This window comes from Calonectris borealis, chromosome 3 (assembly GCF_964195595.1).
Source record: "Calonectris borealis chromosome 3, bCalBor7.hap1.2, whole genome shotgun sequence".
Taxonomy (NCBI): Eukaryota; Metazoa; Chordata; class Aves; order Procellariiformes; family Procellariidae; genus Calonectris; species Calonectris borealis.
The window spans coordinates 23,799,913-23,821,701 of record NC_134314.1 but is presented as its reverse complement, the minus strand read 5'-3'; the positions used below and the strand labels follow the sequence as shown (position 1 = coordinate 23,821,701).

General features: G+C 40.0%; 1 protein-coding gene across 1 annotated transcript in view; it reads right to left on the bottom strand.

The window, feature by feature from the left end:
• Positions 1-2,222: 2,222 nt before the first annotated feature.
• Positions 2,223-21,789, bottom strand: part of MYOM2 (myomesin 2) — an 82,856-nt gene continuing 63,289 nt past the window's right edge. The window contains exons 29-37 of the mRNA XM_075145186.1: positions 18,622-18,735; positions 17,162-17,249; positions 14,204-14,242; positions 13,426-13,531; positions 8,760-8,923; positions 8,392-8,428; positions 8,248-8,270; positions 7,326-7,381; positions 2,223-3,299 (exon numbers count right to left, since the gene is read on the bottom strand). Of these exons, the coding sequence (XP_075001287.1) occupies positions 2,955-3,299; positions 7,326-7,381; positions 8,248-8,270; positions 8,392-8,428; positions 8,760-8,923; positions 13,426-13,531; positions 14,204-14,242; positions 17,162-17,249; positions 18,622-18,735 (972 nt within the window). The 3' untranslated portion in view covers positions 2,223-2,954. The remainder of the gene's footprint in view (positions 3,300-7,325; positions 7,382-8,247; positions 8,271-8,391; positions 8,429-8,759; positions 8,924-13,425; positions 13,532-14,203; positions 14,243-17,161; positions 17,250-18,621; positions 18,736-21,789) is intronic.

The window sequence follows — 21,789 nt, the reverse complement described above, 5'->3', positions numbered from 1 at the left end:
ATGTGAAATAGTTTATAGGAAGTCCTTAGCCTTTTGAATACAATGTTCCTGTGAATGATAATTTCTGTACTTCAGCAGAGGATTAACTGTCATAATAAATTATTTCTGTTTGCCTGGAAGGAAATAAGTGAAGCTTGTTTAACTAAGGCCAGCTAAAGGTACAACTGAGATGAGACTAACCTTGTCTCCTGTGCCCAAGGATACCTCTGAAAAGCTGCCATAACATGCAATAATTTGATAGTCTCAGCTAAAATTAACCTGTGTACTGTAGGAGATAAGAATAATATTAAATTCTTGCTGATACTCACTTTGTATGCTACAGAGACTGTCTCTGATGTCTTGTGAGCCTGCCATAGTAAGATTTTGAAAACCTTAAAGGCCTTTAATAAGAAATTAGAAAAGAAGAAAATTTGAGTTATTTTATTGAGAGATTTGTTGACGTTCTTGTGATGACAGATTTGTATAAAAATATTTTTTCTTATTTTGATAGATATTTGGAGGATAAATCCTTGCTTTGCTTTGTGTCCTAAAATTTCCCAGTTAAACTATCTCAAGGCGATATCATGTTAATTGAGTCCTTAACCCTCTCAGACACTTCCATTCAATGACTGGACACAGAATGTGGTTCTATAGCTACAAGAATTTTTCACCCAGGAGAAGCATTTTTCATCACTGTCCAGTGTAATTCCTGGTTGTTTATACTGCACTTAAATATAAACTCACTGTTAATTGGCTCTAAATACACAAATCTTTCAAAAAGCTGGTTATTTAAAATTAAAGCATGTTTTAATAAAGTGTGATTAAAGTCTATTTCCTTTCCAGAGCTGGCCTGTTGTATTTTGTCATGATTACTCATAGATATCAATGAGTTGCAAAGGAGGCTTGCAGTTTTTCTTACTTGAGGAATTTGAAACTACAATGAATCCATCCTCATCCTCATCATTATCTGTTCAAACCATCAGGTTCTTAAATAGTCTACAGTACCACACCCTCAATCCCTTCTTCAATACTGAAAACTAAGATAAAGTACAAGAAAGGGAGAAAACCTCCAAAATCTAGCATTTGACATCCTCATGTGAGAGGTAGGATGCCTAAGTCTAGTCTCTTTTTCAGTCTGTTTACCTAGTCAGACAAAGTAAAAAAGGATAAATAGAAGCAGCACTTCCAAATACAGGGAAGACTGGGGATTAGTGCACTGTCCTTGGTGGTCAGAGATACAGGTTCAAATCCCTATGGATGGAGAGGAGGGGGAAGAGGAATGCTGCTCTCCTGTCTCCCAGATGAGTGCTCCAACCTACTGTATCTGACAGCTTGTAAATTGGCTTCTTATTTCCTCTGCTTTTCATCTGTCTCAAAAATAAAACATTTTTTGAATCAAGTGAAGTATTTGTTTGCCAAACAAAACAATGGAAGGTTTTCTCACTTAGATGAGGAAAAAAAAATGCAAAAAAAGCCCTGAGATTAAATTTACTCTAAAACTGTTCATTTTCCTGTTTTTTTTTCAGTTTGTCTGCTGGAGGAAGGGAAAAAAAAAGCCAGAACAATTATTTCCATATTTTCAAACTTAAGCTCAGAGGCTCTCAGAGACACAGCACTGGCTTTCAGCCATGACCCCAAACACAAGTTACAGTCCTGATACTTGTGCCAAACACTTTCATCCAGTTTCTGCAGTGAAGATTTTGCAGAGTGCCATTTCTCCAGGCCACCCCTCATCCAAGCTCCCCTGTCTCCCACAATGCTCCCTTTTCCTTGTATTTATCCTAGAGACTGGGAGAAGTCACAAGAGAGGAGGGCTGCATCCGGGATGGTTGTACCACCAGTGTTACTTACCATTAGAAGAACTCTTTGCTGGAAACTGCCTAGCAAATTACAAAGATTTGTCTAGGTAGCTAAATGGACTTTTATTGAACAGGGAACCTGATCTGAAAAAGCCAGCGCTGCAAACACTCAATCATGTGTTGTATGACAGATATGTGAGTAATCTCACTGAAGCCCATTCTATTTGAATGTTTCATGATTAGCATATACTGAAATCTTTGCCTGGCAGAACATCACTTCACCCATGGAAGAGTTCTGTTTTTCATTTTGGATAGAGGAGAATCAAAGACATAATTATCTTAAGTGACTGAATTGTATACATGTCTTTTGGTACCAGTTTAAGCTTGCATCTTGACCTGTATTGTAAAGAGTAAAATTAATGTTGCAAGTGCCAACCAGTGACTGTGGTTAACCATAATTTGCATTCTTTATTGAAAGTCGATAGTCTGCATGCTACCAGCTGTGAAATTGTGCAATAAGCAATAATTAAACAATGAGAGAGAGTAAACAGAACTAGTTGGGTGTGATTTGGAGCAGTGAGTAGCAAAGGTGACTTTTAAAGTTTTATTAGCACAAAGCAAGAAAAACAAAATACAACCATGTGACCTACACTTCAATGAGTAAACAGTGAACATTTGTAAAAGTCTACTAAAGATAAAGTCACACTATAAAACAACAGTATCACTACTAAATAGAGACTATCCACTAGACTTACAGGATCAGAGGCTTCAAAGCCAAAGGGACTGTGTGTGGAACAAAGCAGGAACCATCTCTGAATAGGCATCTAACGGCAGTTCACTACCTTTACTGATGGGACATTTGTTCTCAGAGGTTGTTGGTTGGTTTGGTTTTTTTGCAGAGGGTTGGAGAGGGTGGAAATGGAGGTTTACTGTAGGTTTGTGCAATGGGAACCTCTGGCAGGCATTTGGCTTTTTTCTATTTGCAAGTCCCACCCTATTACATATATTCAAAATGAGATTGTTGCAGATGTGTACAGCACCATAGCACAGCTACCTCCCTAAAGCAAATTCCTAAAAGCTCAGTTTCGCTTTGGACATTACCAATCAGTTATGTATGGGAATAACTCAACTACAGCTCATGTATTCTATTTTTTTTGTCAAACGAAGTGTCAAGCTTTACTTCTTACTGGATTTTGCCTTGCCCTCAGGTTTGAGGACTTCTTCTGATGGTGGTATTGGCCTAGGTTTAGCAAGCTGGCCTGGGTTAATTTCAGGCATTTTTTCACCGTGTTTGTACACGCTTACAGTGACATCCACTGTTTCCCCCCCATACTTGTTCTTGACGTGGATACTATATTTGCCCGAGTCTTCTGAGGTCACTCCCTTGATTGTTAAACTGGCATATTTCCCTTGTTCCAGTGAAAATGCATAGTGCTCATTAAGTTCAAAGACCTTGTCATTCTTGAACCAAACCACTTCAGGGTCAGGATTTCCAAATACAGTGCAGGTCAGATTCAGCGTCTGAGGGAGGAAAAAAGAAGCAATTTTAAGGATCAGTCAGATTTGTTTAACCAGAATATTCTCAGTATTGCTTTCAGGCACTTCTTATTCCTAGTTAATTAAAGTAAGACAGGTATCATGTTCTTGAGGACTGAAAAGTAGAGTCCTAATGTTTTTTTTCTTTGATTCAGTCTTTCCACCATCCTACCAGTGACCGTGATGCAGTAATAGCCTCAGGGTAACAGTATCTGAAGACGGTAAGTTGGACTGTCATTGCAGTCCTGCCTGCAGGAGACTCCTGACAACCCATTAGTCTGACATGAGGTTCAGACAATGATAGGTTTAAAAACATCCTTGAAGTTTCCCTGTACACAGCAGGGAGGAGAACTGAGCAAATCTTTTCTGACCAAGGCCTCCAGAGGTTATTGCTTGAGATGATAAAAAAAAATCACTTAAAAATAGAGTACATAATGTGAATCATTGGACATTGATTCCAGGTGCTGCTGACTAGTAAAATGGAAATATTTCATGAAGAATAAATAATACATAAATGTTGTAAAAGTGTTACATGCATGTATAGCGTATTCAGAAAATAGCTGAAATGACCTAGTAGGCCGTCCTGGCAGTTCAGATATTTTCCAAGGACTGAACTGAGATTGAAGAAGTCCATAAAATTTTCATGGTTTTTCTTCCAAATTTTTATATAGTTACTGCTGAACTCCGTTTTGACCACCATATGTATATATATGTAAACTTTATGTATTTAGGTACAGTGATGACAGAATAAATGAAAGAATTATTTGAGAAGTTGCATTGATTAATGCCTGCTTTGTCCATCTTTGCTTGAAAATTATTCTGCCCAAAATTCTGCCCTAGATAATTAAAAGTCACCTTAAGAATTTTGTATATGCACCATTGTTTTAGGGAAAAAAAAAGAAAGGAAAAAAAAAACAATGAACAACCCAAAACTGATAGTTTCTACCAGAACGCTTCCTTATATTCCCTCCCCTCCATATTCCCCTTCAGGTTTTGCCAAATCCTGACCCAGAGGGAGCAGAGAATGTCCGTCTGTGTGCACACGTGCATGTTTTTGACGACTGAATAGGTGTGATACAACTCAGAGAAAAAAATAAAACAGAAAGAAATTTTAAATGATCAAAAGATGCAAATAGAAGCAGTCTTGCATACTACTTGCCTCCAAAGTCGGAGAGGAATGTTGAAGGAATATTTACATGCTCTGCGTACAACCTAAGTGTATGAGTACTCTTAAAGAAGTGATATCATGTAGGATGTAAAGTTAACTTATAGCCTATAGGAACTAGACTTACTATAAAATATTTAAAGAAGTAATGATGCAAACACGAAAATAAAATTTTGGGAAATCAATCAAACTAATGTCTAAGAGCAAGAGTTTAAATCTTACTGTCCTTTCTGTAACTTACGCAACATTTCATGACTATTGCCCTCAAAAGTGACCTCATTTAAGAGCAGTTGATAATTAATTTATAATAATTAATCAAGTCTTAATAAGTTAATATTCAAAACTTACCAGAGAACAGATATATTCCACAGTCATTTCAGATCATTTGGGCCTGTTCTAATTTATTAAATTATAGATGTGACCTAAAATCATTTATACTCTCTTAAGAAGGACTAGTAAAACGTTGTCTTGTGTCCATATATTTGTGCAGTTATACCATTCCATTGCATGAGGAAAACTCTCTGCTCTTTTATTTTTTTATAGTTACTTCTCACACTTTTATTACACAACTCTTGCCTGCTACCTGTTCATATTTAATTTAGAGGTAATTTTAAAGTTTCACTTCGTTGTGATCCATTTTGTTTTGCCTGATTTCAGGAATCAGAGATTTTCTCTTCACACATTCAGTTATTTAATCCTCCTTTGAAGCCTTTTACTTCTGGAAACACACTATGTAGCATTTCCTTAATTTAAGGTTGTAGTTTTTAGGGCATGATTGTATGAGTAAATGGCAGCTAGTCTGTGCATGCAGTCAGGGGTGACTTCACGGAGTTGTTTCCTTACAGTTAGAGTGTTTGAAGATGTTGGTCGTAGAGTGGCTTACACCTAAACTCCTAAAAGACTAGCTTTCTTGCTGTGAGGTGCCTCTGTCTAGCACAATAAGAAGGCACCTCATGTGAACACCCATTAGAAACAAAGGAAGGAATGGGCCAAGAGGAAAATCATCTCTGTCTGGTCCAGAGTTTTCAGCATCCACTGCAAGGACTACATGTCCCCCCATCTTTCTAAAGAGACTGCTCCTGGATATCCAGAAAATGGCCAAGTACACAGAAAGTTGGAAGAGTTGTGTGCAACCTCCTATTCTGGTGATAAGAAAGACAGTTTCCACACAGAGCAGCACAGCTGTAACGTCAGAAGATGCACTTCACCCAAGAGATGTAAACAGGCTGATCAACATGCTTTTGATAGCCAATAGATGGTAAGAGTCACATTGGCTCATGAGCTGATCTGCTCATGTCAGAATGAAAGTCCATTTTAGAGGTCAAAATGGACTTTTTAGTCCTTTTAGAGGTCAAAAGCAACTGCTTAAGAAAGTATACAAAAATAACAGAGGATGAATAATGTGATCCTATTCCCAGTATACCTTCCTGTTTTCCACAATTTGGTGACTTTTAAACTAGTTATAAGCATAAGTTGTGTCGAGAACATTGTATTTAATGGCCCCTGCTGGGCTTACTTTCATAACATTGCCTATTTTCTTTTTTGGACCGAAATCTATTTTCGCCTAGGGTACTAAGGCACAATTAATTATGAACCACTTGAAAAAATACTTCCTTTTGATTCTTTAAAGCCTGTAATGACCATGTAATTAGGCATTCCCTAGTTCTTGTGCTGTGAGAAGTGCTGGATAATCATTTCCAAATACCTCCTCTGCATCATGCACAATACTGCAGATTTCTTTTTTTTTTTTTTTTTTTTTTTTACCCTGTTCTCTTTCAGTAATTTTTCTTCCCAGGCTGAAGACCTAGTTTCTCCCTATGGGGAAGGACAGGGCACCCAATAGAAGATTTGCTTCAGGAGAAAGAGACAAGAACTTGCTGTCTGTGTGAGAAGGATGAAAAGAGTTTGTCTTTCCTGGACTGAAGACTTGGGTGTCTGGAGTCTGGAACTCACCCCCAGGATGAAGAGACTGAGTTCCAGTACTTCCTCACACCTGTGAGGACTAACAGCAGCTCAGATTAATAGTCTTCTCCTTCTATCTTAGTATCCAGAGAGTTTGGGCTGAGGTTGCATGAGATCCCACGCCACCATGACAAAAATCCCAGTGAGGGACACCAGTCAGTCAGAATCATGAAATTTCATCTCCACCAGTCAAGCTGATGTAGGAAGGGACTTTGCGAAGATTTACCAATTTTGACTTTGTATCTGGGCGTTTAGTTATTACTGATGTCAAAAAAAGTTTGTATTCACTGGCCTTCAATCTCCCCTAATTATATATTGTAATGGGGCTATCTGCCAATATATAGGAAGAGGGGAGAGTTTAGCCCCTTGGCCCAGGTAGGTTCTTTACCCTCCTTTACGCTTACCAGCAATAACAGTCTATGTCTGGCATGCTGGAGAATGGGACCTAATTTTTGTTTCTGTTATACTGGCTCTCAGATAGTGGCTGCTTCCTCCTGCCTTTTCCGTTTCTTCTACAGGGCAGGATGGACTCTCCCCTTGAAATGCTCTGCTCAGTACACAGAGGTGAAAGCCAGGCCAGATTTGAGCATGCAGTTAACTCAGAGCCTCTACATAATTAGCACAAGACCAGCTCCTCTTGAGGCTGACCTTGCTTGCCTAAGATCTGAATCAGGCTGTGCCTCCTCTGACTGTATAGTCAGCTTACGGTAGCTGTGCTCACTTAGAATTTGCATGTGTCTCAATTAAATGACTACCATTACATGGTTTAAATTATTCTCCTTCTGCTTTCAGCTGCTACGATATCATCTGCATTCCCTCCCCTTTTGCCATCAAAGCAAACCTCTCACCAGTCAGCATGACTTATTGACAAAAACTGTCCTTACCTTCCCATCCATTATAGTAACGACGTCAGGCAAACCACCAATGACTTTACCACGATCTAGGAGTTAAAGAAAAATATGTGGACCATGTGAAGTTTAGACCTCAAAATTACTCATTTCTTAATGATTTTATAACCTGGTGCCATATTAGTCACAGCTTTTGTTTGGACTTATCTTTAAAAAAACTGTAGTCCCTGGTTAATTAAATGTAAAATAATACTTTTTTTGTGATATTTTGTGTTATTTCTTTTTAATGTATTTTATGATCCCCTCAGATTTTTTAGCAGAGATTGTGCTATAGCATTCTAAACTGATAACAAAAAACAACCTTGAAGCTACTGCTGAGCTTGACAGTTTGTGCTTTGGGCACAGAGCAAAGCAAGAAGGATGCTTTTAGCATCTTGGTGGTATCTCAGATCTAAGGAAAATTTGTTCTGCCACCCTCTTTGTGGGCAGAAGCATCTTGTCATTACCAGGGGAATTGGTATCAAAGTACCAGAATTCCTACAGTTCCTAACAGAAACAAGCTTCCCCACTGACTGTGTCTCAGCAAGCACTGCCCATCAGGCATTAGCAAGTAATTTTTTACTTAATAGGTAGATCCCAATATTCAGTATCATTAACAGCTTTCAGAGCCAACGCCTCTGTGTACAACACTCGGAAGCTCACACCTCACAAAAGCTCTGCAGACACAAGATACAGTGGAGGCTTGCAAAGTGTGTAAAATTTTTAGTGGGTTTCCATTGGAATTAAAAACAAATAAATCCACAAATTACTATTATTATTGCAGTATTATGTGCTAACAGGGGATTTCTGCAGCCACAGAACTCTGAAAGCTATGGCAGCATATCATGATGGATGCCTTAAAGAGAACACTAGGCTACATTGTAGAACACCTTTGATAAAATGTAAAATAAAAACTTACTCTTCTCAGCAAAAGCAGCTGCCCTAAAATTGTTGAGGAAGAGAGGAAGAGAAATATATTAATGAAATTAGTAATAAAATATTTTTTTCTGTAAATAAAGACACCGTTGTTACAGCATTAAAATGCAAAAGATGTAGCACTTACTTGAGTCGCTGGAATTCTGCATATGCATCATCAAAAGCTGTAACAAAACAATTGAGAGATATTGTCCATGAACATAACTTGCACTTGGGGCTCAGTATAAATGTTTAAACACACACCCATGTTAAAGCTCTTTTAAAATGCATACAGGGTTATACAGTAGCAAAATGGGAAACCAAACCCCTGAAACCCAATGCCACTGGTGGTGAAAACAGATATAAGACTAAAAAGATAATAACAGGTACGCAATTAAACTACAACTGGTTACGACCAAAGGCTTTCTGTTTTTACTGTCATTCCTCTGATTATTGCCAGTAAATTCTGTTTAATCCATGAAAAGTCACAATGTAAGTATGGTCTTATAAATATACCTTGCCCAGACAGATCAAGTGTGCGTTTGTAGGATTCCTTGCCACCAAAGATTTCAAAGGTGTAGTTCCCCTTATCCTTTTCAGTGGGTTCAACTATCTGAAGCCAGGCAACATCCTCTCCACCTCCAATCTTCATCTTTTCACCAGAAGAAATCTTAGAATCCCTGGAAAAAAATAATACAAATTAGTTTGAACATTCTTTTCATGTATATTCTCCACAGGAGATCATCTATAAAAAGTTACAAAGGATAACATACTATTCCTAAACTACAGATAAATTGCAACTAATGGGAGCAATTTCCCAGAATATTCTTTTCTTCCTAGTGGGGGTATGAAATACTTTGGAAACATTAGCTTGAGCTTTCATTCCAAAGATTAATTTGTTCACCCTCTTCATTCTCCTTCTCTCCACATAGAATCATAGAATCATACAGGTTGGAAAAGACCTCTAAGATCATCGTGTCCAACCATCAACCCAACACACCATGCCCACTACACCATGTCCCTAAGCGCCTCATCTACACGTCTTTTAAATACTTCCAGGGATGGTGACTCAACCACTTCCCCAGGCAGCCTGTTCCAAGGCTTGATCACTCTTTCAGTAAAGAAATTTCTCCTAATATCCAATCTAAACCTCCCTTGGTGCAACTTGAGGCCATTTCCTCTCGTCCTATCGCTAGTTACTTGGCAGAAGAGACCAACACCCACTTAGTTACAACCTCCTTTCAGGTAGTTGTAGAGCGCGATGAGGTCTCCCCTCAGCCTCCTCTTCTCCAGGCTAAACAAACCCAGTTCCCTCAGCCGATCCTCATAAGACTTGTGCTCCAGGCCCTTCACCAGCTTCCTTGCCCTTCTCTGGACACGCTCCAGCACCTCCATGTCCTTCTTGTAGTGAGGGGCCCAAAACTGAACACAGGATTCGAGGTGCGGCCTCACTAGTGCCGAGTACAGGGGCACGATCACCTCCCTACTCCTGCTGGCCACACTATTTCTAATACAGGCCAGGATGCCATTGGCCTTCTTGGCCACCTGAGCACACTGCCGGCTCATGTTCAGCTGGCTGTCAATCAGGACCCCCAGGTCCTTTTCCTCTGGGCAGCTTTCCAGCCACTCTTGTCCAAGCCTGTAGCGTTGCCTGGGGTTGTTGTGGCCGAAGTGCAGGACCCGGCACTTGGCCTTGTTGAACCTCATACAGTTGGCCTCGGCCCATCGATCCAGCCTGTCCAGGTCCCTCTGCAGAGCCTTCCTACCCTCGAGCAGATCAACACTCCCGCCCAACTTGGTGTTGTCTGCAAACTTACTGAGGGAGCACTCGATCCCCTCGTCCAGATCATTGATAAAGATATTGAACAGGACCGGCCCCAGTACTGAGCCCTGGGGAACACCGCTCGTGACCGGCCGCCAGCTGGATTTAACTCCGTTCACCACAACTCTCTGGGCTCGGCCATCCAGCCAGTTTTTTACCCAGCGAAGAGTGCACCTGTCTAGGCCGTGAGCCGCCAGCTTCTCTAGGAGAATGCTGTGGGAGACAGTGTCAAAGGCTTTACTGAAGTCCAGGTAGACCACATCCACAGCCTTTCCCTCATCCACGAGGTGGGTCACCTGGTCATAGAAGGAGATCAGGTTGGTCAAGCAGGACCTGCCTTCCATGAACCCGTGCTGGCTGGGCCTGATCCCCTGGTTGTCCCGCACAGGGCTTGTGAGCGCCTTCAAAACAAACCGCTCCATGATCTTCCCCAGCACCGAGGTCAGGCTGACCGGCCTGTAGTTCCCCGGATCCTCCTTCTGGCCCTTCTTATAGACGGGCGTCACATTGGCGAGCCTCCAGTCGTCCGGGACCTCCCCAGTTAACCAGGACTGCTGGTAAATGATGGAGAGTGGCTCGGCAAGGTCCTCCGCCAGCTCCCTCAGTACCCTCGGGTGGATCCCATCCGGCCCCATAGACTTGTGAACGTCCAGGTGGCGTAGCAGGTCATTAACTTCTTCCTCTTTAATTATGGGGGGTTTATCCTGCTCGTCGTCCCTGTCTTCCAGCTCAGGGAGCTGAGTACCCTGAGGATAACCACTCTGACTACTAAAGACTGAGGCAAAGAAGGCGTTGAGTACCTCAGCCTTATCCTCATCCTTGGTGGCAACATTCGCCCCCGCATCCAATAGAGGATGGAGATTCTCCTTGGCTCTCCTTTTGTCATTAATATACTTGTAAAAGCATTTTTTGTTGTCTTTCACAACACTGGCCAGGTTGAGTTCTAGCCGGGCTTTTGCCTTTCTAATTTCCTCTCTGCATGACCTAACGAGATCCCTGTACTCTTCTTGAGTTGCCACATACACAATCATCTGTGTTTATATCTATATGCACATACATGTCTGTAAGCAAAAATGGTGCATGACTTTAGAGTTCTGTACACTTCATACACACTAACATAGAATACGTCAGAATAGTAAACTAGAGGCAAATAACATTTTCTGATGAGAAAAAAAATCTTTACCTTTCATTAACTTCAAAAATCAATTAAGATGACAATGAAAGATTTGCATAGAATTTATTATTCTTGCATCAAGTCAAAATACACCTTTGTTTTTTTTAAGAACAGGGCAAGAAGCAAATTTCCTAAGTGCAAGTAATTAATAAACAGCTCTTTAAAAAACAGTGGCATTATATTGACTTATCATCACTTCCTAAGCTAAGAGTATAAGAAATGCCCTACTGATTCAGATCAGGAGTTCTGGTCCATAATCTGTCATGAAGAGTGAAAACAGAAGAAACTATTTAATGAGAGCATGCAAGCCAGACCACTTTCAATGGTTTGAAGAGAAGTTTCCTCTCTCACTCATTAACTAAAAAAATATTTCTTTTCATCCTTCCTCCCCAACCATCTTTAGCTGGAATTTTTAATAGATGAAGTCAGCATTAGCTTCTCTTTGATCAATTATTTCATTTGCCCAGACAGGGCTGATTTGGCTCATAGATGGAGAGTTACTTTGATGGGGAGTGACTTGATAAGACGACGTCATTAAGTTCAGCATACCAAATTAGATACCCAGATAGAAACTGCTATATATTAGAAAATGCTACATATAATATTCCCCACTGTGCCATGAATGGATGATGCATGCTGGCTTTAGGACTTGTGTTATGTTCCTTGCTACGCAGTATAGTGGATAATTCAAAGCTAGCTAGAAATTGACATGGTATGTTTCATGATGTGCAGACAATGGTAAAAAAGCATGGATTGTCTAGTGTTTCATTTTTTCCAAGAAAAAAATTGCTAGAACCCCATTTAAAAGAGCAGGGAGGTTTGGAGAGGCTGGAGGAGGTTGCTTGGTTTGTTTATTTGTTTTAGTCTTGGTTTTAGCTTTAACAACTCTGGCTTATAATCATTGTATTCATGGAAGAATTGAAATTTTATTTGCTCAAAATCTGTGTTCAATGATCTTCAAGACAATCAATATGTAAGACATTATAAAATCTGAAATATTAGGAGAGGGGGAGGTGTCTGTATGTAAATATAAATATGCACGCTGATATTTCCATATTAGCCATGTAGCATTCTCTAGTTTTATATTTCTATGAACTCTATGGTGGAATGGACTAAGTCACTTTTAAAACTAAAGCAACTATAGTAAAAGGCAGAGGCAAAAAATATTTTTCATTTCCTTTCCATCCATTTACTAACAGAAGGAGCAGAACTTACTGAATACAAAACCTTGAGTTATGAGTACAGCTGCAAACCATTGCAGAAGTGTTCTTGAGCTCCCTGAACCTGATGATCACTGACACTTTGCTTGTGTTCCTGTCTTCATAGAAATTAAGGGCTGGACAGCATAGCAAAACCAGGACAACATGCTGATAAACCAGCCTCTTCCTGTCCAAGTCAGACCAGTTCACTGTATGTCATCTTTGTAGGCCATCAAGGAATGTGAAAGTTGAAACCACTTGAAGAGTTTTAAAATCCTTCCAAACCTTACCCAAGGTTTCAAACAAATGAGAGCCTGACACAGCAAAGCATTTGAACACACATTTAACTGTAAATACACAGATGAATAGAGTGCCTCCAAAGTCAAAGATTAATGTAACATGAGAGTGGAAAACTACCAGGAACTTTAAAGCTCATTTCTGATCATATTTTCAGCTCTGAGGGCTATTCTCAAAGTATTCTGTGCCCCACTGAATATCTTTTAAAAGAAGAGGAACAGAACTAAAATATTTTTGATTACTTAAGACTCTATCAGTTTGGAAAAAAAAATCCTTTCTCAATACAGACTTTTATTAAACTGTGAGAGTAGATCCTTGGCATTCATAGTACTGGAGGAGAATTTCATTCAGGGCAGCCCTGAATAGAAAACTATGCTTGAATATTTTGCTATCTTTGAACCAACCAGATAATATAGTGGAAGACAAACAGTCTTATGTTGAATAAGAGGCTGGAATACTGTAGATTCTTTTTTCCTGGCTGTTACAGCCCTCCTGATAGGTGTTGGACAAGTCTGTTAATATTTCTTTTACTGTATGTACTATCTATGTGAAAAGAGAATATGAAGTGCTGGAAAGAGAAATTCATTAATGTGGTCCAGTTACTAAATTAATGCCACAGAATAGTAAATAGTAAATCATAAAGATGGCATTTTTTCTCAAATAAAATTGAAAAAAAATATTCTCATCTACCTGTGGGACCAGTTGACTTTCATTTCTTCATTGTAGTACTTCAAGAAACACTGGAGCCTTATTCCATCCTCAGTGCACAGGATCTTCAGTGGAGAAGCTGACTTACCTACGTAAAATAGAATTTATGCGGATCAAACAGGATAGTGGAATGAACAGGAAACAGTCAAATGGACTACTTGTACTGTCAGGGCAAAAAGAAAAATCAAGATCTGGGACATGATTTTCAACTACTGCAAAGAGTCAGTTGTTCATGCCTCTCAAAGCAGATCTGCTGATTTATATCAGGTGAAAGTTCATTATGAGTTTATGGTTTTTTTTTCATATACAAGCATTATGACTAGCAAGATCCATTGTGAAATGATAAGCTAGTCATGTAATTGCCATGAAACACTAGTGCCATAATTCTAATTGCACGAAAATTTTATTCTTGTGCAACCCCTGTTCTTTCAGTAGAATGACTCCCAACTTCTCACTGGGAGCAGGATCAGAATCTCGTTTTCTGTATCAAGGTTCATTTACTAATGGGAAGTAGGAAGAAAATTATTGCTACAACATTGTCACAGTATCTAAACCAAACAAGCCAGGTGGCTTTGTTCCCTTTTAATAGTGTCAATTAGCAAGGTCAACTACCTATTCAGAAACTTAATAACATGTCCATAATAATATAAATATCATGACTCTCAGAGATTTTCCACTTACAATAAAAATTGTCTGCCTCAGGCTCAGATGACTTTAACATAAAAAACCTACATGAAAATCCAAGACAACATTTACTTACCACTGACTCTGCTCAGTGCCAGAATTATATCATCGTACACTGAGGAGGAAAAAAAAAAAAAGAAAGTGTACCATCAAAATTCAATCAGAATATAGCTTTGTTATGTTCAGTTTAATTAAAGCAATATGGGAAATCTTCACATCCTTAGGCAAAGAAAACCATTAAACAGGTGTATGGGACAAACTGGAGACTGTTTGTGTACAGCATACGAATTCTATGCTGTGTCACCTCCGTATCTTCACTGTGTGTGGAGTCAGCTGCCCGCTATCAAATCTATGTCTTTGTATCCCTCAGGCCAGAAACAATAAAAGGTCATTAAAACTGGATAGTTCACATTCAAAGGAGAGCGCAGGGGAAAGAGAAATTATCGCATTCTAGGTGAAAACAGTTTTCACCTGCTCCCTGTAGGATTTGACAAATGTAAACCCCTTTGACAGAAAGTGAAAGAAACGAGGTGTCATATCAAACTTTTAAAATATCACAGAGCTGATGGGTTTGCAGAAGGGGAGACAAGGGCAGAAGAGGGGGGAACTCTCTCACAGCAGAAGAATCCTATTCAGTGTCACTGTGTAAAATGGAAAGAGAGAGAAAGAAAGAAGCACCATAATCTGAAGAATGCATATTTAAGGCTGAAGAATTTTTATGAATAGGGAAGACAGCAAAATGCATGAAGTTCAGAACATACTACTTGTATATTTGGTCTGTGTTGATCTGCATCTGCACATTTTTTGTCTCTGTTAAAATAAATCATGATTCAATTCTGTAACCGTCTGCAAACTCCAGTATGCTGGCATGTTGACATGAGGACATGAATTGCATATTATATATACATTACATTACAGATGTCTGCGAAAGTGGGGTTATATTACCTATACTGTCTAAATGGAATGTTTTTTTCTGAAAGAATAATGGGCAGAATTTATGCAGTGGAAAAATGCTTGAGACACTATCAAGTAATGATACAGCCTTTTGAGGTAAACCACAGCTTAAGAACTCAGTCTGATATTCATCTTTTCCTCTCATTTCAGGTACTTCCCCAACCTGCTGAAAAAAAATGTTAAAATCTTTGGTAAACTGAGTTAATTTTTGAACACGTCTTTCTCCCTCTATTAGGACCCAGCAAAAAATATTCATTATTTGGGTCACATGTCTACATGCAGGTGGGATGAATCCAGGTTCACTTTGGCCTAGTTGGTGGGACCTAAGCAAATAAGCCCAGGGAAGGTCTCTCTACCAAAGTTCAGTAAAAATCATTTATGCTGGCAACAAATCAGTCTTTGCTATAGACTGAGAAGTAAACTAACATTTTTTTTACTGATCAAATTTAAATATACATAGAATTACAGTAGCTCACTGTGATAACTGATAACACATGAAACCTTATTTAAATGCCTATCATCCATGCATTTTAGACTAAATTCTCTTACCCTTACTTGCATTTTTCTTCATTTGAATGCCAATGCACACTGAGCTTGAACTAACAGGCCCCATACAATATGCAGTCTTTCAGGGCCCCGTTCATGCTAAACTTCTCTGTTTATCCTTTACATTTCAAGGTTAACTCCACCATTTAGGAGACCCACTGTCTGGTTTAACACTGCAGTTCTTGTGGTTTTGCTGGTTGACATTTTCAAAGCCTCCTGGACCCACAGAGTTAGACACTGTGAATTCTCTAAATAGGCATTTCATTGTACATTTCCAGCACAGCACAGTCTTGCCATACCTGAAGTATAGTCTCTGGAAGCTGGAAGGAACCCTGACCATAAGATGGAGAACTACTATACCTCTTGTTATTCCAGTGGTCAGGATACACCTTATTTGAAAATCCATAGACTAAGGGAATGATATCTGTGTATATATCAAAGGACAGGAAGGGAGGAGGTGATTAATGAGGATATATGGGTAGTGTGGGACCTGAGCATGACATAAATGGTACGGAATAAGGGGCAGAGATTGTACTGGGTTTGGCTGGGATAGAGTTAATTTTCTTCATAGCAGCTTGTATGGTGCTGTGTTTTGTATTTGTGACTAAACACTAAAGTGTTGATAACACCGGGATGTTTCAGCTATTGCTGAGCAGTGCTTACACAGCCTGAAGGCCTTTTACTTCTGTTCCTTAGACTGTCCCACCAGCGAGTAAGCTGGGGCTGCACAAGTAGTTGGGAGGGGACACAGCCGGGACAGCTGACCCCAACTGACTAAAGGGATATTCCATACCGTATGACATCATGCTCAGCATATAAAGCTGGGGGAAGAAGGAGGAAGGGGGATGTTCAGAGTGATGGTGTTTGTCTTCCCAAGTAACCGTTATGTGTGATGGAGCCCTGTTTTCCTGGAGATGTCTGAACACCTGCCTGCTGATGGGAAGCAGTGAATTAATTCCTTATTTTGCTTTGCCTGCATGCACAGCTTTTGCTTTACCTATTAAACTGTTTTCATCTCAATCCATGAGTTTTCTCATGTTTCCCCTTCTAATTCTCTCCCTCATCCCTCTGAGGGGGAGTGAGTGAGCTGCTGTGTAGGGCTGAGCTGCCTACTGGAGTTAACCCACAAAACAGCTTTACGATTTTACAATCAAAATAACTTTCAGTCCCCACTGACAGTCCCACATCAAAATATTCAGCACTTTGGTGCTTTAGGGTTTTTTGTAGACATTAAAGCTTAATAAATTTGAGAGAGAGGGAGCTCTCTACAAAAGATATCACATAAAAGGGGGTGTCTGTCTGATTAGAAACTTACTTCATTTCTTGCCTGTCAGAGTGCTAGAGATTAATCATTATAATGCCCAGTGTTGCCCCTCCTAAAGTGGTGATCTGCAGCTCAGGCCTCTATAACAGAGAATTGAAACGCAAAAGACCCCAAAAATGTTTGCTAATTTGCCATTTGCAAGGATAGATCTTTGACAGCTCTTGAGAACATGTGGAGATCATTATTTCAATATAGTAAACTGAATGTTACCTTTTCCTGATAATTCAAGAGTAGATACATCATGACCTCTATCATCTGATAGTGTCGCCTTATAAACTCCTTCATCTTTTCGAGACAGCTACAAGGAAAACACGAAATGTTTACTAACAAACTTGATAGTAGTACAACATTTGCTCAACCCCTGCATGATTTTCTAAATCAAACAACATACGTTGTACTGCATTCTGGTTAAATAATATTACCAGAGATGAGATGGAAACTATGAATGGCTTGTACATGCTTTTTTATGGAGCTGTAGTTGGTTCTTAAACTTAAAACATATTCTGATTTCAGTTCAATTGCCTTGAGAAACTCTGGTTTTTCTTTTGTTCCAAAAAGACAATTCTACTGATCCTGGTCAGTAGAAATTACAAGTAGTGTAGTAAGATGTAACAGGGGGTATCTTCAACCCACACAAACTTTAGAAATGCAATTTTTCTTCAACCAAAATGATTACTTTTTTGAATCATCTATGTAAAGCATAACAACAGATCTATATCCTTTAACTGTCCAAATATCAACTCAGTAGCTTTCATTCAATCAGCAACTGTAGTCAAATTATATCTTTGCTAAGCAAATAATGAATTCATTACCCTTGGAGAGCTTACCTACTAAAATCTAACACAGTGATACTGTATTAAAGGCAGTAGGGGTTTTTAGTTTGTGTGGTTTTATTTTAACTTATTTTAAAACCTGAAGGGAAATATATAAATAATTATATATGGATTGGAGGTTATTTAACTGAGTCTTAGACTTACACAAGTCCACAAGCAAGTAAATCATAGTAGAAGCATCATATAATTGAATGACAGGTAACAAAAACAATTCAAGACAAACAGAAACCACCCTCCCCAAAAACAGTCTACTCAAGAAAAATGAAGCTACTGGAAAGTCAGTATCCTCTTGCAAGTGAAATGAAGGAAGGAAATTAGAAAAATATGAAACCAATAAATAAAATAAATAAATCAATTAAATGGAATACACATTATGCTGAAAGCAGAAAAACTCGATCCGGGGAGGTTTTGGCACTTGATGAAGGCAGCAACCATGCAAGCTAAGGCTTTAGACACAAATTAAGTTATCCTGTTTGCATAAAGATAAATCTTAAGAAGCCATATACCTCAAACCTATTCATTTTAGGCAATAAAACTGAAGCACTGTCAGAAATGAGGTGCTTGAACAAATTGAAAAATTAAGGAGCAATAAGAAAGAACGAGATAGAGTTCGCCTGAGGACGCTGAAGCAACTTAAGCATGAACTGTCTGAGCTGATAACAAAAATAGATACTCTTTTACTGGCATTAGTTACTCAGCAGCTAATTGAAGGTAGCAAATACGGTTTTTCTTAAAACGGATCACAGAAATCATGATAGCTGGTTTAGTGCTCTGCCTGGCAAATCTATAGCATGCCAAGCAGAAGCTGTCATTTCTAATCAGTAGGTGATACTGTACCCTGGGAATACTGAGATGACATTCTCCCTTCTGCAGATCAGGCACCTCATCAACGTCAATCCCAGAACCATCCTTATACCACTTGAAAACAGTCTCCTTCTTTGTGTTCACAACCTGTAAAACAGAAAAGACACATAAGCCTAGCTATGTCCTGAAGAAAGGTATCGCACTGTAGGTAGTCACACAGGTACTTTTAACATAAGAGCCATTTTCTATAACACCTGTCAAATAAAGCTAAGTAAAAAAAGTTTCAACCAAGTCCTACCAAGCAAATCTTAGTCCTACAGTATTTATTTGCAGCACAGAACTGGCCAGAAGTATACACCTGACAGCTTCAGAGCCCTGTCAATTCCTTAAAGGCAATCCTGTCAATCTCTTCCCTTAAAGGGTATTGCACCTTTGCTATGTGGTTGTAGTTTGTCTAGAGATATCTGTGAGAAGTATCTTTGAAATTAGAGCTGCTGAACTCTCCTTTATCTTTTTGTGTTTGCCATGTGTCTCCAGAGAGCTGTAACATAGAAGTTAGGCCCTATCTTAGAGAGTCTTCAGCCCATTTGCAGATTTATCCCAGCTACCTAAGCAATGTCTTTCAGGGCTAAACTGCAGAGAGCAACTGAAATTACTATTCTGAAAGCATTTGAGACTTCAAAATTGCAAGCTGCACCAGAAATCCTTTTTTTCTACTACATTGTGTCCTATGGGAAGTACAAAGACTTGAGGAATCCTACAAATTGCAATTTTTCCCAACACAAAGGGGCTTAACAACATAGTGCAAATGCAGAGAAGTTGCTTGAAAGCCAGAATTTTGCTGTACTAGCAGCAGCTCATCTAAGCAATGCATAAATAGACTACAACTATACCTCAAGTACTGCTATAATTTTCAAATGTAAATTGTGTATTGGTGATGCTTAAAATCGCTGGATGAATGACCTCAAACTGTGAATTCAAAGAAGCTAAAAGCCCAGCTCTTTTTAGAAACCCTGGCAATATGTTTTATTTTTCTCCCTTTCAGAAATATTATGGTTTATTTGACATCACTATCCCCATACCCTTCTAAAAATCACAAAAATGCAATGGTATTTCTATGCATAGCCTGAATTCCCGGTCAGTGTGGCTTTGGTAGAAGGACAGAACTGGCAGGACATTTCTCAGTCCCCAGGCAGTTGCTTTAAAAAGCCTCCTTAAAAAAGAACTGAACAAATGGATAGAGGGCAGCCTAGAAGTTAATACAAATCTGCAATAGTTTTCAAGTGGCTTGCTTGGAGTAGAAAACATGCACCAATTTCTAACCCTTTCACATTAGAGAAGTCATTCCATAGATGAACAGCTCTGTGAAAGCTCTCTGTAGAGGTGACTAGACAAATAGGAGGGCCTCCTATACTGATTCCTGGACATCTCTTTAAAACATGCTCAAATTAATCACATATACTGCTACTTAATAACCAGTGTGGTTGCTATGGACTATGACAGAGTATTTGAGATCACAACCTGGCCTGAAGCAATGCCTTGCTTGAGAAAAGCGAGCAGCATTTTACATTTACCAGTAACTACAAAGTGTCTGTTCCTGTAGTCATAAGACATTAGTGGCAATTTTATTTGAACAAAGCCTGAAAGAACAAGCCTTTAATGCTTTTCAACAATTTTTCGTCAAAGACTGTGTCCTAGTTTCGGCTGGCAATATCGCACCAACTGAGACTCCCTGATTCCCATCCATGAGCTGATTCGTCTACTGGAGAGCCAAGGAGTGATCAGCAAGACTCGCTCAGCCTTTAACAGTCCCATATGGCCAGTGCGAAAGTCTAATGGAGAGTGGAGACTAACAGTAGACTACCGTGGCCTGAACGAAGTCACGCCGCCACTGAGTGTTGCCGTGCCGGACGTGCTGGAACTTCAATATGAACTGGAGTCAAAGGCAGCCAAGTGGTACGCCACCATTGACATTGCTAATGCCTTCTTCTCAATCCCTTTGGCAGCAGAGTGCGGGCCACAGTTTGCTTTCACTTGGAGGGGCGTCCAGTACACCTGGAACCGACTGCCCCAGGGGTGGAAACACAGCCCTACCATTTGCCATGGACTGATCCACACCGCACTGGAACAGGGTGAGGCTCCAGAACACCTGCAATACATTGATGACATCATCATGTGGGGCAGCACAGCAGAAGAAGTTTTTGAGAAAGGGGAGAGAATAATTCAAATCCTTCTGAAGGCTGGTTTTGCCATAAAACAAAGTAAGGTCAAGGGACCTGCACAGGAGATCCAGTTTTTAGGAATAAAATGGCAAGATGGACGTCGTCAGATCCCAATGGATGTGATCAACAAAATAACAGCCATGTCCCCACCAACTAGCAAAAAGGAAACACAAGCTTTGTTAGGCGTTGTGGGTTTTTGGAGAATGCATATTCCAAATTACAGTCAGATCGTAAGCCCTCTCTATCAAGTGACCAGGAAGAAGAACGACTTCAAATGGGGCCCTGAGCAGCGACAAGCCTTTGAACAAATTGAACAGGAGATAGTTCATGCAGTAGCCCTTGGGCCAGTCCGGGCAGGACAAGATGTGAAGAATGTGCTCTACACCGCAGCCAGGGAGAATGGCCCTACCTGGAGCCTCTGGCAGAAAGCACCAGGGGAGACTCGAGGTCGACCCTTAGGGTTCTGGAGTCGGGGATACAGAGGATCTGAGGCCCGCTACACTCCAACTGAGAAGGAGATAACGGCAGCATATGAAGGGATTCGAGCTGCTTCGGAAGTGGTTGGTACTGAAGCACAGCTCTTCCTGGCACCCCGACTGCCGGTGCTGGGCTGGATGTTCAAAGGGAGGGTCCCCTCTACACATCATGCAACCGATGCTACGTGGAGTAAGTGGGTCGCACTGATCACACAACGGGCCCAAATAGGAAACCCCAGTCGCCCAGGAATCTTGGAGGTGATCACGAACTGGCCAGAAGGAAAAGATTTTGTAATATCCCCAGAGGAGGAGGTGACGCGTGCTGAAGAAGCCCCACTGTATAACAAACCACCAGAAAATGAGAAGCAATATGCTCTGTTCACTGATGGGTCCTGTCACCTTGTGGGAAAGCATCGGAGGTGGAAAGCTGCTGTTTGGAGTCCTATTCGCCAAGTTGCACAAACTACTGAAGGAGAAGGTGAAAGCCATCCAGCTGGCCTTGG